The 24,880-nt window shown below is 32.4% G+C and overlaps 2 protein-coding genes across 2 annotated transcripts in view; one reads left to right on the forward strand and one right to left on the reverse strand.

The window, feature by feature from the left end:
• The window catches only part of LOC106682698 (uncharacterized), a 66,454-nt gene extending 52,522 nt beyond the window's left edge, over positions 1-13,932 (reverse strand). Inside the window, exons 1-9 of the mRNA XM_014423706.2 lie at positions 13,672-13,932; positions 11,658-11,854; positions 11,389-11,589; positions 8,894-9,030; positions 7,208-7,380; positions 6,694-6,863; positions 2,483-2,656; positions 2,114-2,232; positions 1,029-1,265 (exon numbers count right to left, since the gene is read on the reverse strand). Of these exons, the coding sequence (XP_014279192.1) occupies positions 1,029-1,265; positions 2,114-2,232; positions 2,483-2,656; positions 6,694-6,863; positions 7,208-7,380; positions 8,894-9,030; positions 11,389-11,589; positions 11,658-11,854; positions 13,672-13,855 (1,592 nt within the window). The 5' untranslated portion in view covers positions 13,856-13,932. The remainder of the gene's footprint in view (positions 1-1,028; positions 1,266-2,113; positions 2,233-2,482; positions 2,657-6,693; positions 6,864-7,207; positions 7,381-8,893; positions 9,031-11,388; positions 11,590-11,657; positions 11,855-13,671) is intronic.
• Positions 13,933-19,479: 5,547 nt separating this feature from the next.
• On the forward strand, positions 19,480-23,660 carry LOC106682699 (uncharacterized). Its single transcript, XM_014423707.2, has 2 exons — positions 19,480-19,607; positions 22,861-23,660. Exons 1-2 carry the CDS (start codon positions 19,536-19,538, stop codon positions 23,476-23,478), a joined length of 690 nt encoding a protein of 229 aa, XP_014279193.1. The 5' UTR covers positions 19,480-19,535; the 3' UTR covers positions 23,479-23,660.
• Positions 23,661-24,880: the final 1,220 nt, after the last annotated feature.

A 24,880-nucleotide genomic window follows, 5' to 3' on the forward strand; every position in this document is an offset into this window, starting at 1 on the left:
ATTTTAAACAATATATCGAAATTTTGATAAAATAATATCGGAATATTGTTCTTATATACCATTCGATATTACAACAATAGAAAATATTGAAATAAATATGTAATTATCAAAATAAAATATCGATATTCTATTTTTAAATTTTCTTCAATAAAACAATTATATTTTAGATAATATTTTTTATGTTTATGATATGGTTGTCGTGGTGTTGCTTTTTTTCAAAGTTATTAAGAGTTTCTTACGTATTTTGATAAGGTATGACATAATATAAGACTTCCAATATCTTGCTATGGTATCATTTTATAATTATTATTACTTTAATTCGTTAAATTTTCGATATCGATATTTCGATATTTTAAAATATCGATATTTTAGGTCCGATATAATATCGATATCGATATCGGATAGCAATATCGATATCGATACCGATATCGATATTTTCCTTTCGATATCCCATCCCTACCCGAAGGCCGTTTGTAGCCGAGGGAGGTGAGGAGTCACCAAGGGAATTAAAACCTTATATAAATATTCAGAGCTTTTAATCGTATGGCGTCCTTGTCAGTAATTCCCTCAAATATAATAATTTACTGTAGCATAATTTTAGAGAAAGTGCTGTTAAGTTAGTTATAAATGAATTAGCTCAGATTTATATTTCTTACACCAAAATGACACAGTGGCGTAGCTTAGTTGTAGCGGAGGAAGTGGCGCACTTTCAAAGGATGGCGAAATTTCACAATAAATAATAATAAAATCTTAAAATTTTTGAATAAACTTAATTTTGAAAAATGTTAACCATTTAATGACTTTGTTATTTATAACCTGTTCAAACCGCGATAAATATAATTATTCTTGCCAAATAGTTGTTTTGAATCACTGTTTACTTTGGTCTTTTAAATTTAAATACCTAAATAAGGGGCGACAGCCTGTTTCGTCCGCTTCGGGAGACTGAATATTGCATTAAATACATACTTTGCACAAAATGAATTTTCCTTTGGTTGATTAATAAGAAGATAGACATAAAGTGACAATACCCTTTTCCTGCATTGCTCACACAAGTGATGATGATCTCGCTCAGCATTGTGTCAAGCTTTTGAAGTTCCAACTCATCAAAGCTGGAGAATGAGGTCTCCGGAATAATTTCTGAATTTGATATATTCGTTTCGTTTACTAGTACATCCAGAGCGCGTATAAACAGTTCGAAAGTCAGCTTCGACATCGGAGTATACACATCCAAAGTGACTTTTTCATTCTGGAGGGTTTCAATGAGCCTGCAAAATACCACATAGTACACTGTTTATTGCTATCTCATTGCAATTAATACTGAGATGTGTATTCTGTAGTTTTGTTAAAAGTTACAAACCCATAGTAGGTTGACATTCTGATTTTACACTGAGCTTCTGACGTGCAAGTGAGAGAAAAAATGTAACTTACTGCCAGTGAATGAGTGGAGAGTTGCATCATTCTTGTATAGTATTTAGATTCAAAATAAAAATAACTCATATTAATACGAAATTTGTTACTCCACAAGTTTTAGTTGAAAGATCTTTAATCTTGTAAACGCGTTTCTATGGTAATATTATTTTAATGAATTTCAGAGTAAAGTTGGTGAAAATCGTTGTCCTTCAACCAAATCATTGTCAATTTCAACCATATTCCCAAGCTGAATTCACAATTTTAGGTGCAAATGTGATGCAGGTGTTTAATTTTTTAAAAATTAATTATAAATTTTTTCCCCTATGAAGTACCGTAAATATGTTGTGAATTTGCCGGAGATTCCTCGTTATAACAACGACTATACACTTTTTTAACAATTCTTCAGAAAGGTCTCAATCGATTTTGACTAAAACCAATGTATTAAATATCAGCAAGGTAGAAATAGTCCAGCAGTGCTTAATTTTCGAAAAACCTTTATATTTAGTAGTTTTAATATTGTTTATTTGAAATAACTAACCATCCCTCTTTGTTAGCAGTGATGAAAATTAACTATGAACTAATTTTATGGTTAATTACAGAAGGAAATAGATGTTGTCATGGTTGTTACAGCAACAGCCATCGTGAAAAATGGATAGTTAAAAATAAATTTGTTTTTCTAAGCTATAATTACTGTTACGCTTACAAATTTTTGTGTTCTAAAAATAATCTGTCAATTTGAATATTCCACATATTTTCAAGAACTGACAGTGAGTGAGCTTGACGAAGTTCATCAACTGCGAGGTTCATGTTGATTTCCCATTCCTGTAATACGTTAGAAGGGATCTTTAAATAACAAATAACATATTTTTTATCTTATACTATTTAAAAGCATAAATGCTTTTTTTACTAATGTCTGAAGTATATGACAGAATGTAATATTACTTAATAAATAATTTAAAAAAAGATCAAAGGAGAAAGCAAGGAGACGTTTTGCACTTGTGAACCCTCACCCGGGAAAACATACATATTAAAAATAATAAAAACAATAGTTTAAATTTATAGCAAGGTTTACCTGAAACATGGCTGTATTTTGCAACCTTCGCTTATAATATAAGAATTCAATAATATACTTTATTGCATCGAGTCTTTCTGTAAGATCTTCCCACAGTTCCGCCGTTCTCAGCATTAATGATTTTAATTCTTTGATACATAATACCGCCATTTCAGCTGCTCGGATAAATTTTTCCTAGGAATTATAACAAATTTTAATTAAAATGTAAAGAATCGTAAAAGTAGAGGGAATGTGGGGGAGCTGGGACACGTTTTAGAGGAGCAGTTTTAGGACTTCCCGCCAGAGCGCAGCACTACCACTGTTAGTTCAGACGGTGTCCGCTAGGTAGCAGCACTACCAGTAGCCTATGGCGGGAGATTTGAATTTGAATTTTAGCTCGACCTACCCTTAAAAACTAACGTAACCTATGGTGGGAGATTTGAATTCACATTTTCAGCTCGACCTACCCATAACCATTCACGTGGATGGTCACATGACCAGTCATGTGATCATCAGGCACCCAATCAGAAGCTACCTACTTTTTATACTATAACCAATGGCTGAGTGTGCCCGACTGCTATTTTGTCCCCCCCTCCTGTTTGAGAGACCTACGAGTTTGGCAGAGGCTGAGTGTACCCGGCCGCCATTTTATTTTTCTGATGTTTCAAATATTTGTGGATTTTCATAGGGGCTAAGTGTGCCCGGATGCCAGGTAATTTTATTTTTATTACCACCTCCCAACTTATCAAGGGGCTAGGTAACCAATTTTTATATTGTATCCTTCCTCCGTCATTCTTCTTTTCTTGAAATTTGAGTGTTAACCCCCACCACTTATCAAAGGCTACCCGGACGCCATTTTGTCTTTCGTTTGTTTATCGCCACGATCCGTCGATTGGTCTGGTACCCTTTACAAACCCCCTCTGTCATTTTGTTTTTAACCATTTAGCCACTACGAAAATCCATAAATATTTGAAACATCAGAAAAATAAAATGGCGGCCGAGCTAACTCAGCCCCTATCAAAACCTCAGGTCTCCTAAGTTACAGTAAAAACAAAACATTCAGCCACTTCCTAAAGCCTAAGTCTCATAAGTCGCAGGGAAAACAAAATGGCGGAGGGAGGCTATAGTTGACGATCACATGATCAATAATAGCGCGTGGCCTAATAGTCACCTGACTTAAAAGAGGTTGCGGCCTATTGGTCATGTGACTGCTCACGTGAGTTGTTAAGGTTGTGTCAAGCTAAATTTGAATTAAAATGCCCCGCTATGATTCACGTGACCAAATTCCGATTGAGTGAACGAAAAGAAAGGGTCACGGAATATTCATAATAAAATGGCGGCTAGGTACATTCAGCCTCTGCCAAACCCCCTAAGTCTCTCAAACAGAAGGGGGGGACAAAATGGCGGTCGGGTACGCTCAGTCCCCTGGTTGTATTATACAAGTGGGTACCTGATCCATCAATTGGTGGTAGGGGTAAACAAAGTAAGCTAAAATGCAAATTCAAATATCCCACCATAGGTCACGTGACCACTGGTAGTGCTGTGCCCTGGCGGCAAATCCAGGAACTGCCCCTCTCAAACGTGTCCCAGCTCCCCCATATTCCCTTAACTCGTAAATGCGTTGCTGAAACTTTTTATCAAGTAATAGGCACATTCAAATAATTTAAAAAATATTATCTTAATATCTAAGGCGCTGTGTTATCAACTCAGGTTTGTATCCAGCTGTGGCTGATAATTATTTACTCCGTTACTGTAAGCGTGAGTCAACCGTGTGGGTTTGGGAACCCTCGGGAGCCCATCCAGTCTCAAATAAATTCAGTGCCCTTGATTGGGCCAAATTTTGGTGGTTATGCATGATCATGAACAAATTACCTGCTTGCACAACTATTGTTCAAGAATTAGTACTTCCTCACTAAGTATGAAACCCCACACCCTTCATGGGTTGTAGCGGTACAGATATTAATTTCTTTTTTTATCTTTACATTAATGAACTTATTATGAAGTATTTTGTCATTTATAGATGATTTTAATTTTATATGTTCCACATGTGGAAGCATATTGAACGTCATATACAGGATAGGAAATTAAATATGACTGTCTAAGCTATACCGCAACACACACGAAAATTAGCTATCTGCTTTTTACTGTCAAAACCCCATTTGATCAAAATCGTTGTTATATTTATATATGTTATAATTGGGGATAAATTTGTAATTAGCTGTCAAAAAACTAATCAGGTATAAAAGGTTGACTTTTTCAAAACAGTATATCTTAAAACGAGTTTCCATTTGATGACATAAACCTAACGAAGGTTTTCTTTGATAATTTAAAACAAAAAAGAGAAACAGCTAAAACCTAATAGTGAATTGTTATCTAATTATTCTAACATTTGTTATAAGAAAAATGAAAGTATGAAATGAAATGAGTTCGAAAAGAAGGATTTTTGTGGAAAGTTCCTTTATTCACTAAAACAAAATAAGAAGAAACAAAATAAAAAATAAAAATAATAAGTGTGTGTGTGTGGGTGTTGAAGCATTAAATTATTTTTTCTAAAATGTTTGGCTTTTCAACGATATACTTACAAAACATTTATATTATTAATAATAATAATATTATTATTCTTCATTCATTCAGGGATTGATCCCTTTAGAATAATATAAGCCTTAGAATAAAGTAAAAAATAAAAATGAAATATAATAAAATAATGAATTTGAAAAGATAAAAATGAACAACAATAATTAACAGAATATATGAAATAAGATTAGAACAAATAAAATAAAAACATATGTCATATCAAAAGATGACTAACTTCTGATAATAAATTAAAATAGGAAAACAAATTATATTAAATCAAATACAATTAAACTAAATAGTAAATGGATAGGTACAATTCCTGCTAACATACATATTTACAAGTATAACCGAAAATCGGAAACATTAAATACAGAAAATGTATAAACCTTGTTTGAAACTTTCAATTGTTATTCTTCCAGTATTGGGTGGACAGAAGGTGGTCAAAGATACGGGATTTGAAGATTGGAAGGGTATTAGAACTACGAATGAAGGAGGAATAGAATTCCATAGGGAAGAGGAAAGATCTACCAAAGGCTGCGGTTCGATGGGCTGTTACATATAAGTCTGAAGACCGTGAGCGGGTATTGCGGGAATGCGATGAGGATTTAAACTGAATGATTTCAGAGATCTAAGATGAACGGCGGAATTGGATAACTTGGTAAAGGAAGCAAGCAAGAAAATATTTATGGCGGAAGGAGGGGTAAAGCAACTTCAACACTTCATAAAATCGGGTCACTGAGGCGTCCCTGGAGACTCTAAAGATGAATCGAACAAAGAAATTAATTAACCGTTTTAATATTACTACTCGTATTTCCATAATTTTTTTTTTCAACTTGGAATCCTCGTATCTTTTTAAATTAATTAAAAAATCCTTTCATAGTTTATATTTAACAATTTTTAAATCGTTAAAATCTCAACTGTTTGATAATTTTTAACAAAAAACGTTAAATGTACTTTAAAGAAAGATTTTTTTTTTTTAAAATCCACATTTAAGCCCTGTCAGACTATTTCAATGGATTACCCCTATTGAAATAATCTGACAGCATAACCCACTTAATTTTACATTGATTATCTGAGTTTAATCAAAATCATTGAAGCCATTTATGTGACAATTTGGAAAAAGTGTACGATTTTATAAAGTGGGACTCCGGGTTAGTTTATTTAACGGAAAAAGTTTTTTGTCCAGGGAAATACGCGCCTTAAATATATAATTTTAATTTGGTACGATATTCGATTTTGAACTAGACTGACACTCACACACAGGACATTTTACAAGACTGTTATTTGGACTCAGGGGGACCTCAAAACGTATGAGTTTCGAATGAAATTTTACACGCTCGCAATATTTTCTACAACACTTACTATATATTCCATATAAAGGTAAGTGACAGTAAAAAACCAAACAGACTGGACCGCATTAATTTAAATTTCATTGATACAGAAAGTCTAATTGAAAAAATAATAATCTACTATTAATAATAAGATTATTAATTATTTTTAATCTCCTTATTTAATAATAATTAAAATCATTATAAGTAATCAACTGCATAACTGTTAATTGTTATTTTTTTAAACAATTTAACAAATTAGATAGAATAGTTTTCGAATATTTACTTATTACTTCTAATTGTTTCTGGCATTAAGTCGCAATGGCTCACCTCAAATTCTGGACCATATCCAGCGTCCCTTGTCCATTCCTCAAACAAAACACGTTGCTCGGGCTTAAGCGATGAATAAAACTTTTTCATACAGATCAGTTTTTTAGCCTCTGACTCGAGTACCTCTAGAAGGACTTTCTCTTTCTCTTTAAAAATGTTCCAGTAATTCTCTATAAATAAAAAAAAGCAATTAAACTAGATTTTCCAAACAAGGAAATTTCTTAAAACAATTCGATTGCGACATATAAAATGTTAGTTCTCAGGGAATGAAGCATATGAATGGAAATCAAAATTAACCGGTACAGTTTTTATTCCGTTACCTTTAATATATTGTTGAAATGAGGTTTGTGACTTCTAATCTACAGCAATTGTGAATTAATTAACTTACTCAATTTTTGGGTGATCGTATTCTCTTCGGTAGAGAATTTTACTGTGGTCAACAAGAACTTTTTTGCTGCTCTTGATGCTTACCAAGCTGAAGACACATAAACTTATAAGGCTATGATGGAATTACCTAGATATACAAGGTGGGGAATCATGATGAGATCAGGTGGTCTGCTAAATTCAACCCGATCACTTGTGCCTTCCTTCGAAAAAGAAACAATAAGATCTAAAATAGAATCAAGAGCTGCTAAACCCTCGATTTCTATTTCTTCTTCTTCAAACACAGTTTCCTCTTCTTCTTGTCTGCAAAAGTAAATGATATAAATGAATAATCGAAATATAATTTTATAGGTTAAAGAAATGAATTAATAACATATCTTTTCCTGAACCGAGAAATATTTTATGTGACCTTATATATTGTTTTATGAGAATGTTTAATCCATTAAATTACCTACCCAAGACCCTATAATAGATACCATTGTAGAGTATCACAAATATTCATATATTTATCCTCTTCCTTTACCCCTCCCAAATTAGCTTTTAAACCAATCTTACAAGTCTAACATGGTTCTTTATGGTTTTGGTGCTTTTCAGGTTAAGGGATCATTCTGACCAAGGTAAGTAGTAACCGAAAATCTCGTAATGAGTGAACAAAAATTATTTATTCTGATAGGCATTGGGGTCACCTAATCCTGCTTGGCATCCCCGTATTACTTTTTCTTTATTTATTGATAGATATTACAATCTGTCACACAGTTGTGGGCAATAGGACATCACTATTACGATGAATGATCTCATACATACTAAAATAAAAAATAAATAAATAAATAAAAACTTATTAAGTGCGTAGTGTTGTAGTGCCCTTCGTTAATAAACTAATGAGCAATTGGGTAATCAGATAAGAATAAGGGCTGCTTGTAACCGCGGAAGTTGAGACGTCGGGCCATAGCCTAGGAACTGCACCGGCGCCAGTCCTAACTCGGACAGGGGGTCGATTTATATTTCTGTGGCGGTCCCATGAAATTAAAACTTCGCTCCCTACCATGGTTAGAATAGCAACTTGTAGATAACCTCTGTATTAAGGGCGGTAACAGTCGTGAAAATATTAAATAATTTTGAAGATGATCAAGACTGCAATCACGAAGAACAACAATATTTTTCAACAATTCACGCCAGTCTGATTGCTAACGTTTCAGCTCATAATGCAGGTGTTCATAGGAGGCTGAAGTGATAGGAGGAGGTGTACACAAAGAACAAAGGAACTTTAAATTTGGAAGTTCATTCAAATGATAATGATGACCTTGTGTATCTAAATGTCGTAATAATTCAATAGTTGATGATTTCTTGCTGAACAAAAATGAGAAATGATACTTGTCCATTGCTGATGATGACAGAAGAACATTCAATCGAACAGCTACCATTGGTAACGCTGAAATTCAAAAGATCGTGGGATTTAGGTATTTCGTAGCTCAAGTAAACTCTGCATTTAATATTGTTTCTGCGGATTTAAGTCGAATCTATCGCTTAGAAATCCCTTATCTTTAAATGGTTATGTCCAGGATATTCGATCCTGTTAAGCATGACAAGTTCTGGAAAAACTGAATGAAACTTATGTCAGGAAGGATAACAATGCTTTGGCTACCTCCAACTTTTAGATAGGCAGGTTAAACAATTAAATAAATTAGGTAGTTCTAACACATCTTCGTTGTGTTTTCTTCATTAATTTCAGGCACCATTATTTGAAGAATTACCTGATTTCCTCAACTATTCTCAATATTACACTAACTCATCTTAAAAAATAAATTAACATACTTACAAATCAATGGCTTCAAGACCAGTTCGTAAATAATAGTCAATACACCAGTCCTTGAAATGGGTATCCCATAGCAACATAAGGTCATGTTCTGTCTCTACAATGGTTTGAACGTTACCCATGATGATTTGGTTTAATTCCTGAAAGTACGTAAACAAAAAAGATCATGTAGAAATAATAAAATAAGTTTTTTGTATTTATTTTTTTTTTTGTTTGAAAACAATTCTGCATGTGGTAGAAAAGCATTTTTCAGTAGCGTTGCGTGGGGAGAGGATGAAGCAAGAGAGGTCCTTGCCCCAGTGCAGCACTTTGCTAGAGGCGAAGAAAATCCATAGAAATCTAACAAAGTAAAAACTATGAATTTGAAAACCCCCTCAATCTTTTAAGAAAAGCAAAACAAAATTTTTATCACATTTCCAAATACTCACATTTCAACAAAATACAATTTGAGTATAGATCTTAATATCTTATCATTTTTTATTGATTTACCCCCGCATGTGGTTGTATTCATCACTTCTACGAGTAGGCATTGAATCGTCAATCTCGTCTCCTTCCATAACGAATTTAACCTCCAGTGCAGCACCGGAAGATTCGAATTCACCGTGAAGACCCAAAACATGTTTTGCTTATTGTTGTTGTTTGCATTTATTTTCTGTAGCCATTTCCATTGTCACGTAATTATGGCCCTAAAGTATCCAAGAGTAGGCCACTGATATTACACTGTCAGCACCGATTGATGAGTATTTCAGGATCACAAACAAACATTGCAATGGCTCTCTCTCTCTCTCTAGTGCGGGTTGGTATCTATCGATGGTTAGGTATCATTTTCATTAATTTCCTTTATCTAATTTCGATTAAAAATAACGTATTTTTCTTGGCACAGCTTTATATCGAAAACGGTTCGCCTAATTTACCTTCAGGTTAGATATCAGTGTGAATGTGGTCTAGTATAAATTTTATCAAATTCCATCCACTATTTTCCTTGGTAAACCTAATATCCAAAAAACAGCTCATCTTGTTTGGCCAAAAGTTGGTACAAATTGTCTTGTATCAACTCCATCAAACTCATGCACGGTTAGCGGGTCATTGTCATAACCATTAGGTGAAGACGGATGTTAGTCCGTCTTACAAGTTGATGCTAGTAAATAAAATTGGTCCACCCCGTCACAGTCAGGATTGGTTAAAATAAGTCAGTTGACAGTTTGGACAAAAACGAATACGAAGGTCCAACTCTCAAACGTCTTATCTATCCCTACTCCAATGTAGATCTTATGAAACGATTCCAAGAATCTCACCTGTACCAGATAACAATAACAGGAGAAAGCTGGAACTTGACCGGTAGGTGGGTTCACGAAATCTCTACAGCTAAGGCAGTATGTGTTATTGAAAAAGTTTAAGATTATAAAGTGAATTATAAAAGTTAATGCTTTTTAATAAAATTAAAAAGGAAGGGATAGAATTGAAAAGAGTAGGAGTTAGGAACTGTAGCGGCAGCTCTCGCAAGTGATTATTTTATAAGGAGAAGATGGTTGGGGGTGCGGTCAAAATGAAACACAAATAAGTTGGTGTAACCTATTTAGTTGTGCCAACGTTTCGGCTAGAGCTTCTAGCCTTCTTCAGGGCTAAGAACAGAACAAGATAACAACCACAATAAGTGGAGAAAAGAAAAAAGAAAATATAAACAGAATGACGTAAAATGAATAATTTTACAGAATAGAATTAATAAAATAAAATAGGTAATTACCTATGTATACATTTTATTTCCCACTTCTCTCATCACTTCATTTTAATAATTCTAATCTGTAAAATTATTCATTTTATGTCATTCTGTTTATATTTTCTTTTTTCTTTTCTATACTTACTGTGGTTGTTATCTTGTTCTGTTCTTAGCCCTGAAGAAGGCTAGAAACGTTGGCACAATTAAATAGGTTACACCAACTTATTTGTGTTTCATTTTGACCACACCCCCAACCATCTTCTCCTCATACGTCATCTACAGTCAACTATCTCTCAAAATTATGATTATTTTATACTTTTAGAGTTTTGGTTGAAATAGGTTATTTTTAAATTAAAAGTTAAATAGTAATAATTTAATAATAAATTTAATTGATAATAATGAATTTAATAAATGTATCTTTTGTTTTTTGCTTGGTACCATAGAGAGATACCGCCAAAACAACACATGTAACAATGTTGATCACGTTTCACGATTCATTAGTCGTTCATATTGTTCGGTTCATAATAAAAGTTATATTGTGTTACTGTGAGTTGTTTTGTGTAAAAACCACCACAGTACCAATCAGGATGACTTCGCATTTCTTTTTGTTAATGTGTCATTTACTTTACTGTTCAATAATTTAAATCCTACAGACTCCAGATTAGTTAAATTACAATTCTGATCTGCCTATATAAGTATCAATTCTTGTATATTTGTTCTAGAAATAATTTTATTTTTATAAGTCATTCCACAAGAATACGTTATAGTATGCCTTAATTACCAAGACTAATGCCAACATCACGTCGAATGTGTGGCAAGGACTGTGCCTAGTCGTTACCAGTTTTGATAAATATCTAGAAACCGCCGTTCTAAGGAACTTGCTGCTTCGTTCCTCCATCTCAAACATGTCTGCTTTCCATTTGTACAGCGTGTCAAACCAAGTCTTCCTCAAGATATTCATACCTTCGGAATCTTCCAAGTTCTAAAAAAGAAATTAAAATTAAAACTTTACACGGCTATGAGATAGAATAATAAATTATGTAAAGCAACCTCAGTTTTGTCTAGCAAGTCCTTGATGTCTTGCAGTTCTTCCTTGAGGCAACAAGTACTATAATAAATTTCCGTTTGACGTTGTTGAACTATCTTTTCAATCGTTTCTTCGAAGACATCCCTTACCGCTTGAAGTTTTTTCAGCCAGCTTTCTGTGATCTTTTCCACGAAATCATAAATTCTCGTCAAAGTTTTATCTTCAAAAAGACGAAATATATATTGAAGAAAAAATTAACTAGCTTCTAGAATAAGTTTATTAATAATAACTGTGCTGAGGTTCAAGAATACAGTTAACATCGTAAGTACGCTTTTCAAGTTTGTATGATTTGCTTCAATAAAAATAAAACTTAACATGCATGAATAATTCAGTGTCAGCTAAAATGATTAAAAAATGTAGTGCTGATACAATGACTATCAGTCAAGACATAAGAAGAGATTCAAGATGGTTAATGAGATAAGCCAAGCGGTGAGTAGATATTTGATTCCAACTGGTCTACAACTGTTTCTAACTAATACTACCAGGGTCACAGCAGGTGGTATGAATTAGTTAAGTAAAACCAATTTAAATTTATTATCAAAATATTAGTAAATTGGTCTAAATTTCTCAGAAATTAAATAAATTAGCCACGGCTTCCCCCAAGATTTTTGTATCTCCAGAAAAAAAATAAAGAAAATTGTAAAATTATTTGATAGATTTATTTAGTTAAATGAAATAAGGCAACCATCCCATAGTATGTGGTTAATATCTTTTCCAGCAATCCCAGTTACAGTCAGCTGTAGAACTCATATCAGCTGATCGAGTATATCACCTGATTCAAATGTATATGTAGACGAGCTAGACTCAATAACAGTTAGTTGAGGTGGCCCCTCACCTTCAAATATTTCTAGTAAAACTCAAATGGAACAGACATTTCAAAACAACAGATAAGTATTTCACTGTACACCTTCAAGTACCAATGGCAGAAAAAAAGTAATATTCAATCTGAGTTATGTAACCATACGTAATGCAACCTAAACAATTTAATGTTTTTATGTTTTAGAGGGGTCGGTCAAAAAATAAAAGTTAGTCTTTGAAACAACCGAGATGGTCATTTCTCTCTCCCTTTTTTCTTTTTTTAGTCTTTGTGTTCTCAAATGTTTAACTTATATATATTGCTTTTTTTGTCCAATGGGCTCTCCCCATTCTTTGTACCCCCCGGCCAGCGACTCCTGGGCCAATATTGTAACATATTCAATGCGGCAAAGGAAGGGCACTAAATAGTATGTATATATTTAGATACATTAATTCTGTTATTTATCTATTTAATAATGGAGTTAAGAAAAAAAAATGTAATGGGCTGAAGCCTGCTCCCCCCTTGGAGAAATCCTGCCTACGCCCATGCTCTTGGATATCATCATAAAAATGATCAATAAAAGAGAAGAATTGAATGGCATTTAAACGAGGTCTGTAGAAGGACAGATTAAACACTGTGAAATAAGAAAGGTAGTAAGAAGATTAGGTATGGACTGAAAGAATGCGAAGAAAAGAGAATTAGAGATATTTTACAGTTATATGGCATAAAAAAGATAGATTCTCAAACTTAGAACTGATCCAAGAAAAATAATTACGAATAGAGAAGAAATAAAAAAAAAAAAAATCATAACCAAATTCTTTGAGTCATTATAATATAATATTAGTTAGTATTATTATTTAATTTTTTGTGCTGGAAGACTCGTATGGAAAGACCTCGAGCTACACAATTGCACCAAGAACAAAATATTAAAGGGCGTGTCCATTGTTTGCAATGTTTCTTGTCACTGATAACATAGAACGCTTTCAATCGTTGTTAATAACAGGGAGCGAATTACCCTAGCAGCTCAAGGGAAGCCGATATTCACAATTCTTCAAGCCATTCCATGCAGTAATGACCCTCAAATGACAACTATGGCTCGAAACTATGTTATATTGTAAATTAATAAGACATACTATTTTTATAATGATTTGTAAATTAAAAAGTAATCAATGGTTACTTACATTCATAATGACGTCGAGGCATATCATCCTTGAGGGTCTTGATTAACCAGATGTCATCTCTTGGGGTAACTGATAACTTCCTGCGAGATCCATCCATCTGAGACAACTCATCCCTGTTTTCACAAAATCTGACACAAACTGATGGACGACGATATCCTCCACGTACACTACGAGGCTTGCTCATTTCAGTGATTTAACTCTGCTATTTTCTTGAAATGTATTTTACACATATCATACCTATATAATATATAAAGTAGATAATTTTTTTTTTTTTATCATATGGTTAGAAAAAACTTATTAGCTGACTAATACTAGAGGGGTATTCATGATATGTTAAATGTGAAATGTTTACCATGTTAAATTTTATAAGTATAGGATTGTGAGCAGCCCTATTTAAAGTCATGTTAAATGTTCAATACATAAGAGCTCCTAACGGATTTTCTGAGTAACATATATAGTAACCTTTCCTTCCAAAACTTCTTGTTATTGTTTAATTCTAAGTTTTGATTTAGTAATTTATTACAGCATGCCTGAAGTAAATAAAAAGTAGAAGTGTGACAGTTTGGCTACTGATTGTCTTTTTTAAAAACGTCCAAAACTATTCAAAGACAATCAAAACACAACCTACGAGCAAGTAACGTAACATGACGATTTAGAGCTCAGCTGGTCTGTTGCATGAGCCATTCTCCATTTAGCAGATCTAGTAACAAACTCAACCATGCTATATGTTAAATCGTTTTAAAATGGTAAAAGAAGGAATTATTTCTCCATTTAACCTTTTCTATTTTAAACTCTTTAACATGTTAAACTAAAGGTCATGAATACCCCTTATCTAGGAAGACAGGTATTATAAACTAACAGAATGACAAAAAATGCTCACTTATCAATGTTACAAAATCTAAAAAAAAAGGTGCAGTTTTGACTTGAAACTGTGGAATCAACTTATTAAAAATTGAAGGTGGAATCATTAAAATATGTAATGACTTAGCCCACACATATCTGGTACCTACCATCTGAGGTATTAAACATTAGCGGATGATTATTACATTTGATATATGTATACATTTGATTAAAAACAATATATTTGACAACAAATCCAGTGGGGGAGAAAAAGACGTGGATTCCTATTAAATAAGTTGTGGAGCAACACCAAACATCCTAAATACTAACTAAATCACGGCTATAACAATGTTTCATGAAATCAGAACTTGATATGAATGTAAGGCTTCACTGAAGAACTTATCCACCAGGATTTCAAAGACAATGAAATTGATGACCCCATCAACGTACCCACGTGGAATAAAAAACATTTTGGTATCTTACATATTTTAAGCTAAACAGTGATCTTACTGGTGAAAGGAGAGAAGAGAAATTCAAACCCATTTCAGAGAGAACAAATAGTGCAATGGGTGAAGGAGTGGAATTAATTTTTCATAGTAATTTAGTATACTGTGGTAGTATACCATTGGCAACTACAATAATGGACTACAAAACACAATATTTAGATTGAAGTTATTATTTTACCAATTTAGAGACTTCAATGAATAACAAAAATCATATTTAAAATTAGTAAAATGTTGCGTCGTATATTTTTTATCAAAATCATTAACTACACCTGTCAATTAATGTTGTTGACGAGCAGCAGAATAGGCGAATACCAGCTTAAGGTATGAGTACAGTACGTCACCTCCTATCTTTATATCAAAATTAATTACTCAAGGAGGTCCCTAACCCAGCTCCTCTCCAATCTTCTATGGTTAATACCCGATATAACATCGGCAAAATATATGTGGTTACAATTGTATAAATTATATTCCATTTTAATCGGGTTTTCTAACTAGATATGTGACATAACTAATTAAAAATATTAATTAGTCTACTAAAGTACATCAATATTAGAAATTAGCTGCAACCTTAAATTTCTAACCATATTAAACGACATTTTCTTAGAATTATGCAGTATTTAGCGACAGCCCATTTACCAATTACAAATTTCTTATTTATTTACACCAACAGAAAATTCTTGTTTGTATGTTCCTTAACTAGCAACTATTTCAATGCAAACAATTTTAAGCAGTCTACTATGGACATGAGCATTTCATATATTTTTCCTGATAGGATAGTTTTCCTCAGGAAAAATTAGTATTACTCTCCATGGATTGTTTCATAAAACTCTCTGCTACACTGATGGCATGCTTAGAAAATCAGCAGTACTTCGAAGCTAAACCTCCAATATAGTGTATCTCAAATTGAGATTTTCAATGATTTTAGTATACGAAATAGAGGCAGATGAACGTGACAATTAGAAAACATGAGAAGTAGGAAAATCAGCGTACAATGGACATTTATGGTATTGGAGTGCTAATGATCGTAGATACCACACTGCCGTGGGTCACTGTTGCACTACTTGTAAAGGACTGAAATGTGTCTCCAGGGTGGAGAAAGAATATCTAGCGGCAGCTACCCTAACAAAAATAGTTCCTTACTATTGCCTTTGGAAATCACTCTCGGATTACTGGGCCTTATAGCTACCGAATGGGAATAGAAATAAGGACCAACAAATAATGCTGTGTATGTTCTGTTAAAAACGAAATATATCAACGAAAGATTTCATCCCAGAATGTAAGCATCATTAGCGTCCCATGTGACCAATAGTAAAAAACAGTTTTCCAGCGATCGCAGTGAGAAACAAGCAGATAAGAGAAAAGGGAACTTTTTTCATTCTCTTGAATTCAACTCTATCATGTGCGCATGATTCCCTGGCTAGGGACGGAAGAATAGAAGGGGCAGAGGAGAATGCACAAAAGAGAAAATTCCACTGTACTATCCACCTGAGTGAGTTTACTCCAAATTTTCTTTCTTACCCAACTAAACCATGATCTTCATACAATTAAATCAACTTATCCATATTTCCTCATCATTATCATATTTAATATTAACGGTGTCTATTCAAAATTAATTAACTTAATCTAACCATGTGCTCTCTTGGCCCCTCCTCATGACATTTGTAAATTTTACAATTAAAATGTGTACCGCTACAACCCATGAAAGGTCAGGAATTCAGTACATTGTAAAGAAGTACTGTAACTAGACCAACGCTTGTGCAAGTAGGTGATTTATCAGAATCACGCTCGACCGCCAGATTTGTACCCAATTTATGAGGCTGGATGGGCCAAAGGAGGGCTCCAGAATCCACAGAGTTGACTCACGGCTTCAGTATAACAGAAAACAATTTTCTACTTAGCCGGATTCGAACTACGAATGTCCTTGGAGTTAGTACCATCGTACCACGGTACCTCCGCGCTCCCGTAAATATACAATAGATACCAGAAATGTTTTCTTTAGTCCACTCTCTACAACCTTGTAAATAATTTCACTTTAATCAATTTTTTTTTCAATTAAATTTCTTACATACAGTCTACTCATAATAACCCAACTAGCACATTCTAAAGTGAAGTAACGTCAGGTTGTAAGTTAAGGTGCACTTCATAAATTGTATAAGAAAAAAGAATATGTATTGTGTTTTCAGCATCACCCATATTTTACCAAAACGGCAAGGAGGGATACAAAAGTAGGATTTGGACCAGTTCTTTAGGACTTATATATTCCTTATCTCAATATTGTTTGCGTTTGTTTGAATTTTTAGTGAATTAATTTTAATTTCTTGCTTTAGATAATAAACAATATTTCTGGTCTATGATTTTTCTTTGTGTTTATGTATAGTGGGTTAGTTCTGTTTAAACAATGATTCACTGTAGCCCTTTGACAACATAAAATGCAGGTTTTGCAGGTTTGCATGTTATTACAGAGAATTATGACGGAGAACTGAAATAAAGTGATGGATCTTCAAGAAAAATGGATAGTCAGTTAAAAATATTTTTTTATTGTGACAGACGAATCAAAAATCTTCGCTTTCTTAATTACAAATCACTTGAAAAAAGGAGTTTAATTTGCAAAATATGACGAGAGCGATAAGCGGGTCTGAAGCTTTTCTTGAGTGAGACTCACGCCATTAGCTAGTAGCATATATATATATATATATATTTTGCGGCTTTAATGAGTTATTTCCTCGTGATATGACTCAGATATACTTTCAGTCAACATGCCCTCACACAGAAACACTATAAGCATCAGTTATCTATAATTGCTATCGATGATTGCTTTGCATTCTGCCATTATCGCAGAACATTGTTAACGGGTATTAGGCTTTGATAATAGAAATGTATAATCTGTGGTAAAATCGCTCAATAAGTCGATACAGACAAAACCTGAAAGTAAGTTATGCATAATTTAAGTAATATATTTTGAATACAGCAATTGAAATCTTCAGACATTTTCTCGATCATAATATCTCGCAATAGACTAATACCAACAGCATCTATACCGTGATAATAGATTATGTTAAGGTAACAAAGATAGATTGACTCCTTTCATCTCAACAAGTTGAACATTATAGTTACCCAATATCATTTTTTATTTTTATGTTTTTCGTGAGATTATGAAAGGTCGTTTTCGTCGTCACCAATTATTCAAGATCAACTTGTGATATTTTGTTTTTAGTTATTTAAAAGCAATCAAGAACTAAAGTTTAATATGAGGTTGGTAAACGGTGCCACAGAAACTTCAACATAGATAATTGAATTTCAGCAATCACAATAAGAATATAAAATCTTCTAATACAGTTAGCATTCTCATAGCTCATCAATTATGGCCAAAATTTTAGATTTTCAATGAGATCAGTTTAGTTTTTTATGTATGTTGGCATAAATATAGAGAGAATTTAGCCATTTTTTTTTTCATATAAAATAAGATTGTCGATAAATGAGCTTAAATGTATACAAAATTACAAAAACTAAAAGTAGCTTTCAGGACCAACATTTTTGATTAAGGAAAAGCCAAGATAAATTCGGTGCTAACGTCTTTTGAGGATTTTTTTATGTTCCGCGTAAGCAAAATAAATTCATAATTCCTCATGATTTGGATAAAATTATAAATATTTTCATAAGAATCGGTCCTTCTAACCCATGTCAATTTGATACAATCAGTAATATTTTGTTCTTATCATACACGAAAAAACAAATAAATTTGTACACTATAATAGCCATTAAATACACGCAGAACAAAGGCGGCATACGATAATATACGAAATTTCTATAATTATGTAAATTATTTTTTTAAAGTTCCTAGGGCAGATAGGCAAAAGCCCTCCGACACATCTGAAATATTTGCCGACCAATTATCAAAAAAATTTCATTGACAATAGTGATCCCAAGGAAGTCCGTCCCAAAGAATTGTCTTGAGTCATCCAATCCTTGTCTCTCTGTACCTATTGATGACCATTGAAATAGTTGAACAAAGAAGACAAGGAAATAGATAGAGTGCAAAAAATATATTTCTTTCCTGAGAAAGAAATAGTAATTATTCTTACCGAATCAGCCTGGCTTAATCGATTCATTATCACAGGAATAAAGAGCAGAAAAAAAAATTATATACAGGTCTAACAAAAAGTGAAAACCTTAGTATCTTCATATATAATGAGTAACAATGATAAGACAATGACCCAAAACCAAAAATATCACGAGACCCGTAGGCATTGTGTTATTTGATAAAGTGTGTATATTGATCGCTCAATCACCAGTTAAGTTGTGGTATTTTAAGCTTCACATACGGAACTAATAGAAGATAATGATGAGATTTCCTCCTACGAAAAATTTACATTAAAATTTGTAACCAATCATCGGATGTCACATATTTACATTTAGATCGCAATTCAAATTACGACCAATTATGAACGATAAGGAAACAAACAATCATTTATGAAGTACATCGCGATAAGATAATCATTGTATTTATCAAGAATAGAAATGACAAGTTTATCAACAGTAGAAACGAAAATGCACTACATCTATGTACTAGGGGTTACCTTCCTCATCCAGGTATATTTCTTTAATGGTTCTACCTCGTAAAACGATATATTAAATAATTTGCCTTAAATAACGTAGCTTAAAAATCTGATGCGATGCGCGCAACATATAGCTTTTACTAACTACTCTGCTTTGATTTTAAATTAATCCTTACTTGTTTCAAAACATTTATTTCTTTATTACGCACCACGGCACGACTTCCACTTACAATGTTTCCCTACTCTCGTGAGTCTATAGCAAGTTTTATGAGATTGAAATTCGTGTAGAAACAAACCTTTTGTTTATACATTTTTACTTAGTTACTAGTCTGTAGTCATGTAGTTCAGTCAACTTGTTAACAATTTTTTTTTTTTTTTGGAGGGGATAAATCAGATTCTGGAATTAATCACCTAAAAGCCACCACTATCTAAGAACTGATTTCAGGAAGCACGAAAAACGAATATACACAAATGTAAATAAATAAAGTGATGAGAACACAATAAGTGGGATAAAACAAAGTAACGAACATATTAAAACAAAATAACTGACTGTGAAACTTAATTGCAGATAATTTCCATTTTAAGTCTCCTTGTTTTAATTTCTTTCGGAGTTACTTTGTAAAACAATTTATATCAGAAATCATTTCAGGTCAAGCAAATAAAAACTTACCTAACTTGAAAAAAAAAAATTGGCCGAACGAAGCCGGTAAATATTAATTAGAAGTATAGTTTTTAAAATTATGTACACCAAAAAAAATCTAAGTAACAGAGAAAAAATATAAGAGATAATAATAAAGAAACTTAAATATGCGTAAGGATATTATATTAATTGATCTATAAGTCACAATTTTTTAGAATATAATTTTATTTAATCTAAATATTTACTATTATTTGTTTTTTATAATTATTTTTTCAATATCTTTTGGGAATCAGTAAACTACAAATGTAATGAAGGAATGGAAACTATGGATTGGGTAAAATAAAGAAGAAAGGGAAATGGCTGGAGTTTTTTTTTTAATTTATATTTTAGCAACTCGTTGGATTGAGATACAATATATTGATAAACGAATAATGATACAAACAAACATAATTTAAATTAACTGAAAATCCTATTATGATTTTATTCAGTCTTCACTCAGTCACTAATTCCCTTATTGCTCATTTCGGTAATTATAAAAATAATTATTTACTCTCTTAATCAACTTAATACACTGTCGAGGTGGATGTGTATAATTAATTAGTTTTGGCTACAACTGAAGATGTAAGGTAATCAACAGTAGAAGACCTCGACAAAGCGTGTTTATTAGATTGCGTATTGACAGGGATGGTTGCGGAATTGACAGGGTAAATCTTAATGGGATTGGCTAATTCCCCATATTAGCTATAAATCCTCGTAGGATGAATACTTCACACTCCAGGGATCTAGCCTACGGTCGTGAAGGGTGGATTAAATCCTAAGGGAACTGTAGGTCCTTGCAGGAAGAAAACTTTACTCCTTAGGGAACCAGCCAACAGTCATGAAATGGATGGCATGCGAGGAGTCCTACAGGCACTATACTATAGGTCCTTACAAAATGAAACAATGTGAAATAAAAGCCTAATATGTATTTCTAAAAATAGCACTAGAATGTACTGATGCTCTAGATATATAGTTACTCACTGATATATGTTTTGTTGTTATATCATTAGGTATATGGTTACTTCACTAAGGAGAAGGATATTCTGAAGTGGAAATTCACACATTGGTTATCAAGTTACGCTAATTTATTTCTCTGGGCTTTTTCCTTAATTAAACGCAATCGAGAGATGCTAAGTGTAAGACGTTAGCTTTTAGTGGATCAGAAGATTCTATTGCGATTTTTATAGATTTAAATAATACATTTAGAAATATTAATAATATATAACATGATTATTAATTTGTAAAATCCAAGTATTTACAAGAAATAAACATTTTAATATACGATGTTTCCCTGACGACTGTAGTAGTTCACGTTTCGACAGCTCAGTCCGTCATGTCGGCTGAAGGCTAAAGGTAGTTAAAATATAGAAATTGCAGGCTGATCTAATGGGCCCATGCTTAATTTTCAAGCCCTCCATTTTTTTGATGATTTATGTCGAAATTAATTTTCATCAAACGTAACGGAAAATCGATCCATGAAATCTTACAGTTAAAAGTTCTACTTTAGTTTACTGGTACGATAATTTCCATTTATTCATATTTCATTAATTTCACCCTCGAGCCTGTTAATTATATAATTCAATTTTTAATAAACTAAAACTTTGGCCAAAAACTTAATAACTAAAATTTCCAAGGATATAATTATTAATAAACAAACATTGCATCCATGGCAGTTTTAATCTTTAGTTCACTAATTTTTGCCCAACTATGAGCTGTATGTAGTTTATGTACGTGAGCTACAACATTTAGTGGTAGATAATTTGTCATACTTGAAGTCAAATGTAAAAAAATAAATGATAAAATTGACAACTAGTTTAATCTAAACAAAAAATACTTCTGAATTTGGTTAAAAATAATACTGACATCATCTTAATTTCAGTCTAAAATGTTAAGAGTTAGTTGTTGAGAGCATAGAAATATAAAAAACATTACATGACATTGTAATATCAACTCAATTGTACATAATCAGGTGTAGTCGTTTTCATTTCCATGCAAATAAAATATTAATTCTTATATTCTATTTTTAAAATACCTATAATTTTCTGAGGAAAGGGGATTATGTTATTAACAGCTTGGATAAGGTTAAATGGAGACGAATACATTTACGCTCGGAAACAATCGATTTTAATTTTCCAAGGAGTTTGGTCCATCCAGTTTCATTCTCGAGTCATTTAGGTATTACTCCGACTTCTATCATAGCAAACTTAACTATAGTAATGTTAACAGGAACATAAACAAATAGATATTTGAATCAAATATTAATCTATATAGTTCTTAGCTATTGAAATCATGGATTTATTTTATTTCACCGTAGTTATTTGAATGAGAAAATAAATTCCCAGCAAAACAAACAAATCATACAATTACTAACAAAAATCTTGATTTTGTTAATATTCTTTTAAATTTTTGATATATAATTTGAATGCAAGACGTAAAAAATTTATTTACGTACATGTTTAATTTTAATTAAATTCATATCAATTTTTCAATTGGGTTCCTTCAATTTCTATACCTAGTAAATTCTCAAATCTAATAATTGCGAATCATTGCTGGATCAGTTAGTTTATAATTAATCTTATAGTTACAGGAAATAATTTTATGTTCACAGCATGCCCATGGCAGTTGGATGGATGATCATCTGGACCGCATGACCTCTTCGCTGTTGGAACCTATGAATAACTTGAATGACGAGATCAAAGCGACCGTCGCCGAATTTGGATCGAAGCAAGTGGAACTCCAAAAACAGAAGCTATACCTCTCGAACAAGCTGAAGACTGTTCCAAAAATATGCCTCACAGAAAACCTTCTGTCACACGCGAACCTCCACAGCCAGTGGGACCTGCAAAAATGCCTCGATTTGACCGGGGACTGGAAGGACGGAGTACTCTACGGAATGAAGTTTGCCATCGATACCATCAACATCACAACCCAGGTATGGACGACCGTCAGCACTGGCATGAATTGCTCTGACTTGAGTTTCATGAAGGTTTTACCATGTTACTACAAAACAGTCACGTCCCTTAAGGATCAAATCTTCTATGTGAAAGAAAAGATGGCACCACTACTTGAAGAAGGTAAACAAATATTGCTTAACATGAAGAATGACTTGAAACATTGCATAGGCTTTTCTGATACATTGCAACACAGAATAGAGAAGAACTTAGACAATTGTGTAAAAAATTATTCTCGAGACGCATTAGAAGATCCACCTACGAATACAAGCTGAAGAATTGTCGCAGCAAAAAATAGACTATTTTTAACACATATAGGTGTATATTCTTTATTTGAAACATATTTTTATTAGTAGTCTAATTTTAATGAAAATTGCAGAAATGTTTAATATTTATAAACAAAAATGGATTTTATTTGATTCAATAACCTCAGAAATAAAATGCAAACTTAATTTAAGAGAGCTTGTAAAAAAAATTTCAATCCTGGATTCACTCTTTCTTTTTTTATATGCATAATGAAATTTTGAAGCATGTTAGTTCTATGATCTCCAACACACATTGATTTTCAGAAAGAAATTAACTAATAATTATTATTTGAAAACGTTGTTAATACTGAAGCGTAAATTTGGAAAACAAAACCGTTATTCGAAAAACTTTTACTAGTACACCATTGCTTCTCAGCCACTCATATATTGTTATTCCAGGCATGTGTTCCTTAGTTAAATATGGTATTTTACTTAAAATATATCTTACCTTTTGAATGCACAAAGTAACTTACAGCATATTTAATGCAAAATAAATGTGTAATAATTATTTTGTGATATATAATAAATTAATGTAGGTACGGTTATTTTTCTTGTCGCTGCATTATTATAAGTATATGAATAACGTATTTAAAAAAAAATGTTACTTTAAAAGAATTAATTAGTAAAATCTCTGAACGTTTAAAACTTCTTCAAAGGACCATTGATTTTTATCGTTGTATATATGGCCTATCTACGAGAAGAACGAGGATGAAAAACAAAAATACAATAAAATATATTATCTCATTATATATATATATCATCATACATATATATATGCACATATATAAATGATATATAAAAAATTATTGGTTGTGATAACCATCTCCTTCATCAGTGGCATAGCGCAGCTGTCAGCCGCCGGGCAGAGGAAAATCTTCCAACCCCGTTATTTAGGTTCAATATAAAATATACAATAATTCTAGAGGACAATTTAGCAGAAATAATCAATCATATTTCTCGTGTATTGTACAGGTTACGAATAAAAAAGTCATTGAATGAAATGGTTGATTTTTTCAAGATATTGTGAAATTTTGTCGCCACTACGCTACGCCACTGTCCCTCACCATCCCCTTGATCTACCATAAAATATTTTATTTTCATTTTGCTAATAACAAAGTTACTGGAAACATTTTGATGAAACCATTTTTACCAAGTACTTAACCTAATACCCGTCCTTGTAGGTATTCAATTTTTTTTTTATTCAATCCCCATTGTAAGCTGCTAAGGATTAAAGTGACGTTCCAATTTACTTTTTGAGAGTTTATAAATTCAATTATTATATGTATATAATATATTAAATGACATTGATTTGGTATTAAGTTTGGAATTAAAGTGTATTTTTCTTATTAGAACTTAAAATATTTTATGAATA

This window comes from Halyomorpha halys, unplaced genomic scaffold, assembly GCF_000696795.3.
Source record: "Halyomorpha halys isolate HHAL.00 unplaced genomic scaffold, Hhal_1.1 Scaffold434.1, whole genome shotgun sequence".
In the NCBI taxonomy this organism is placed as follows: domain Eukaryota; kingdom Metazoa; phylum Arthropoda; class Insecta; order Hemiptera; family Pentatomidae; genus Halyomorpha; species Halyomorpha halys.

Bases quoted from the DNA above. Each gene is read 5' to 3' on its own strand.
- LOC106682699 (XM_014423707.2), top strand. From the start codon at position 19,536: ATGACAAGTTTATCAACAGTAGAAACGAAAATGCACTACATCTATGTA. The intron at 19,608-22,860 runs GTATATTTCTTT...TTATGTTCACAG, and splicing joins GGGTTACCTTCCTCATCCAG to CATGCCCATGGCAGTTGGAT.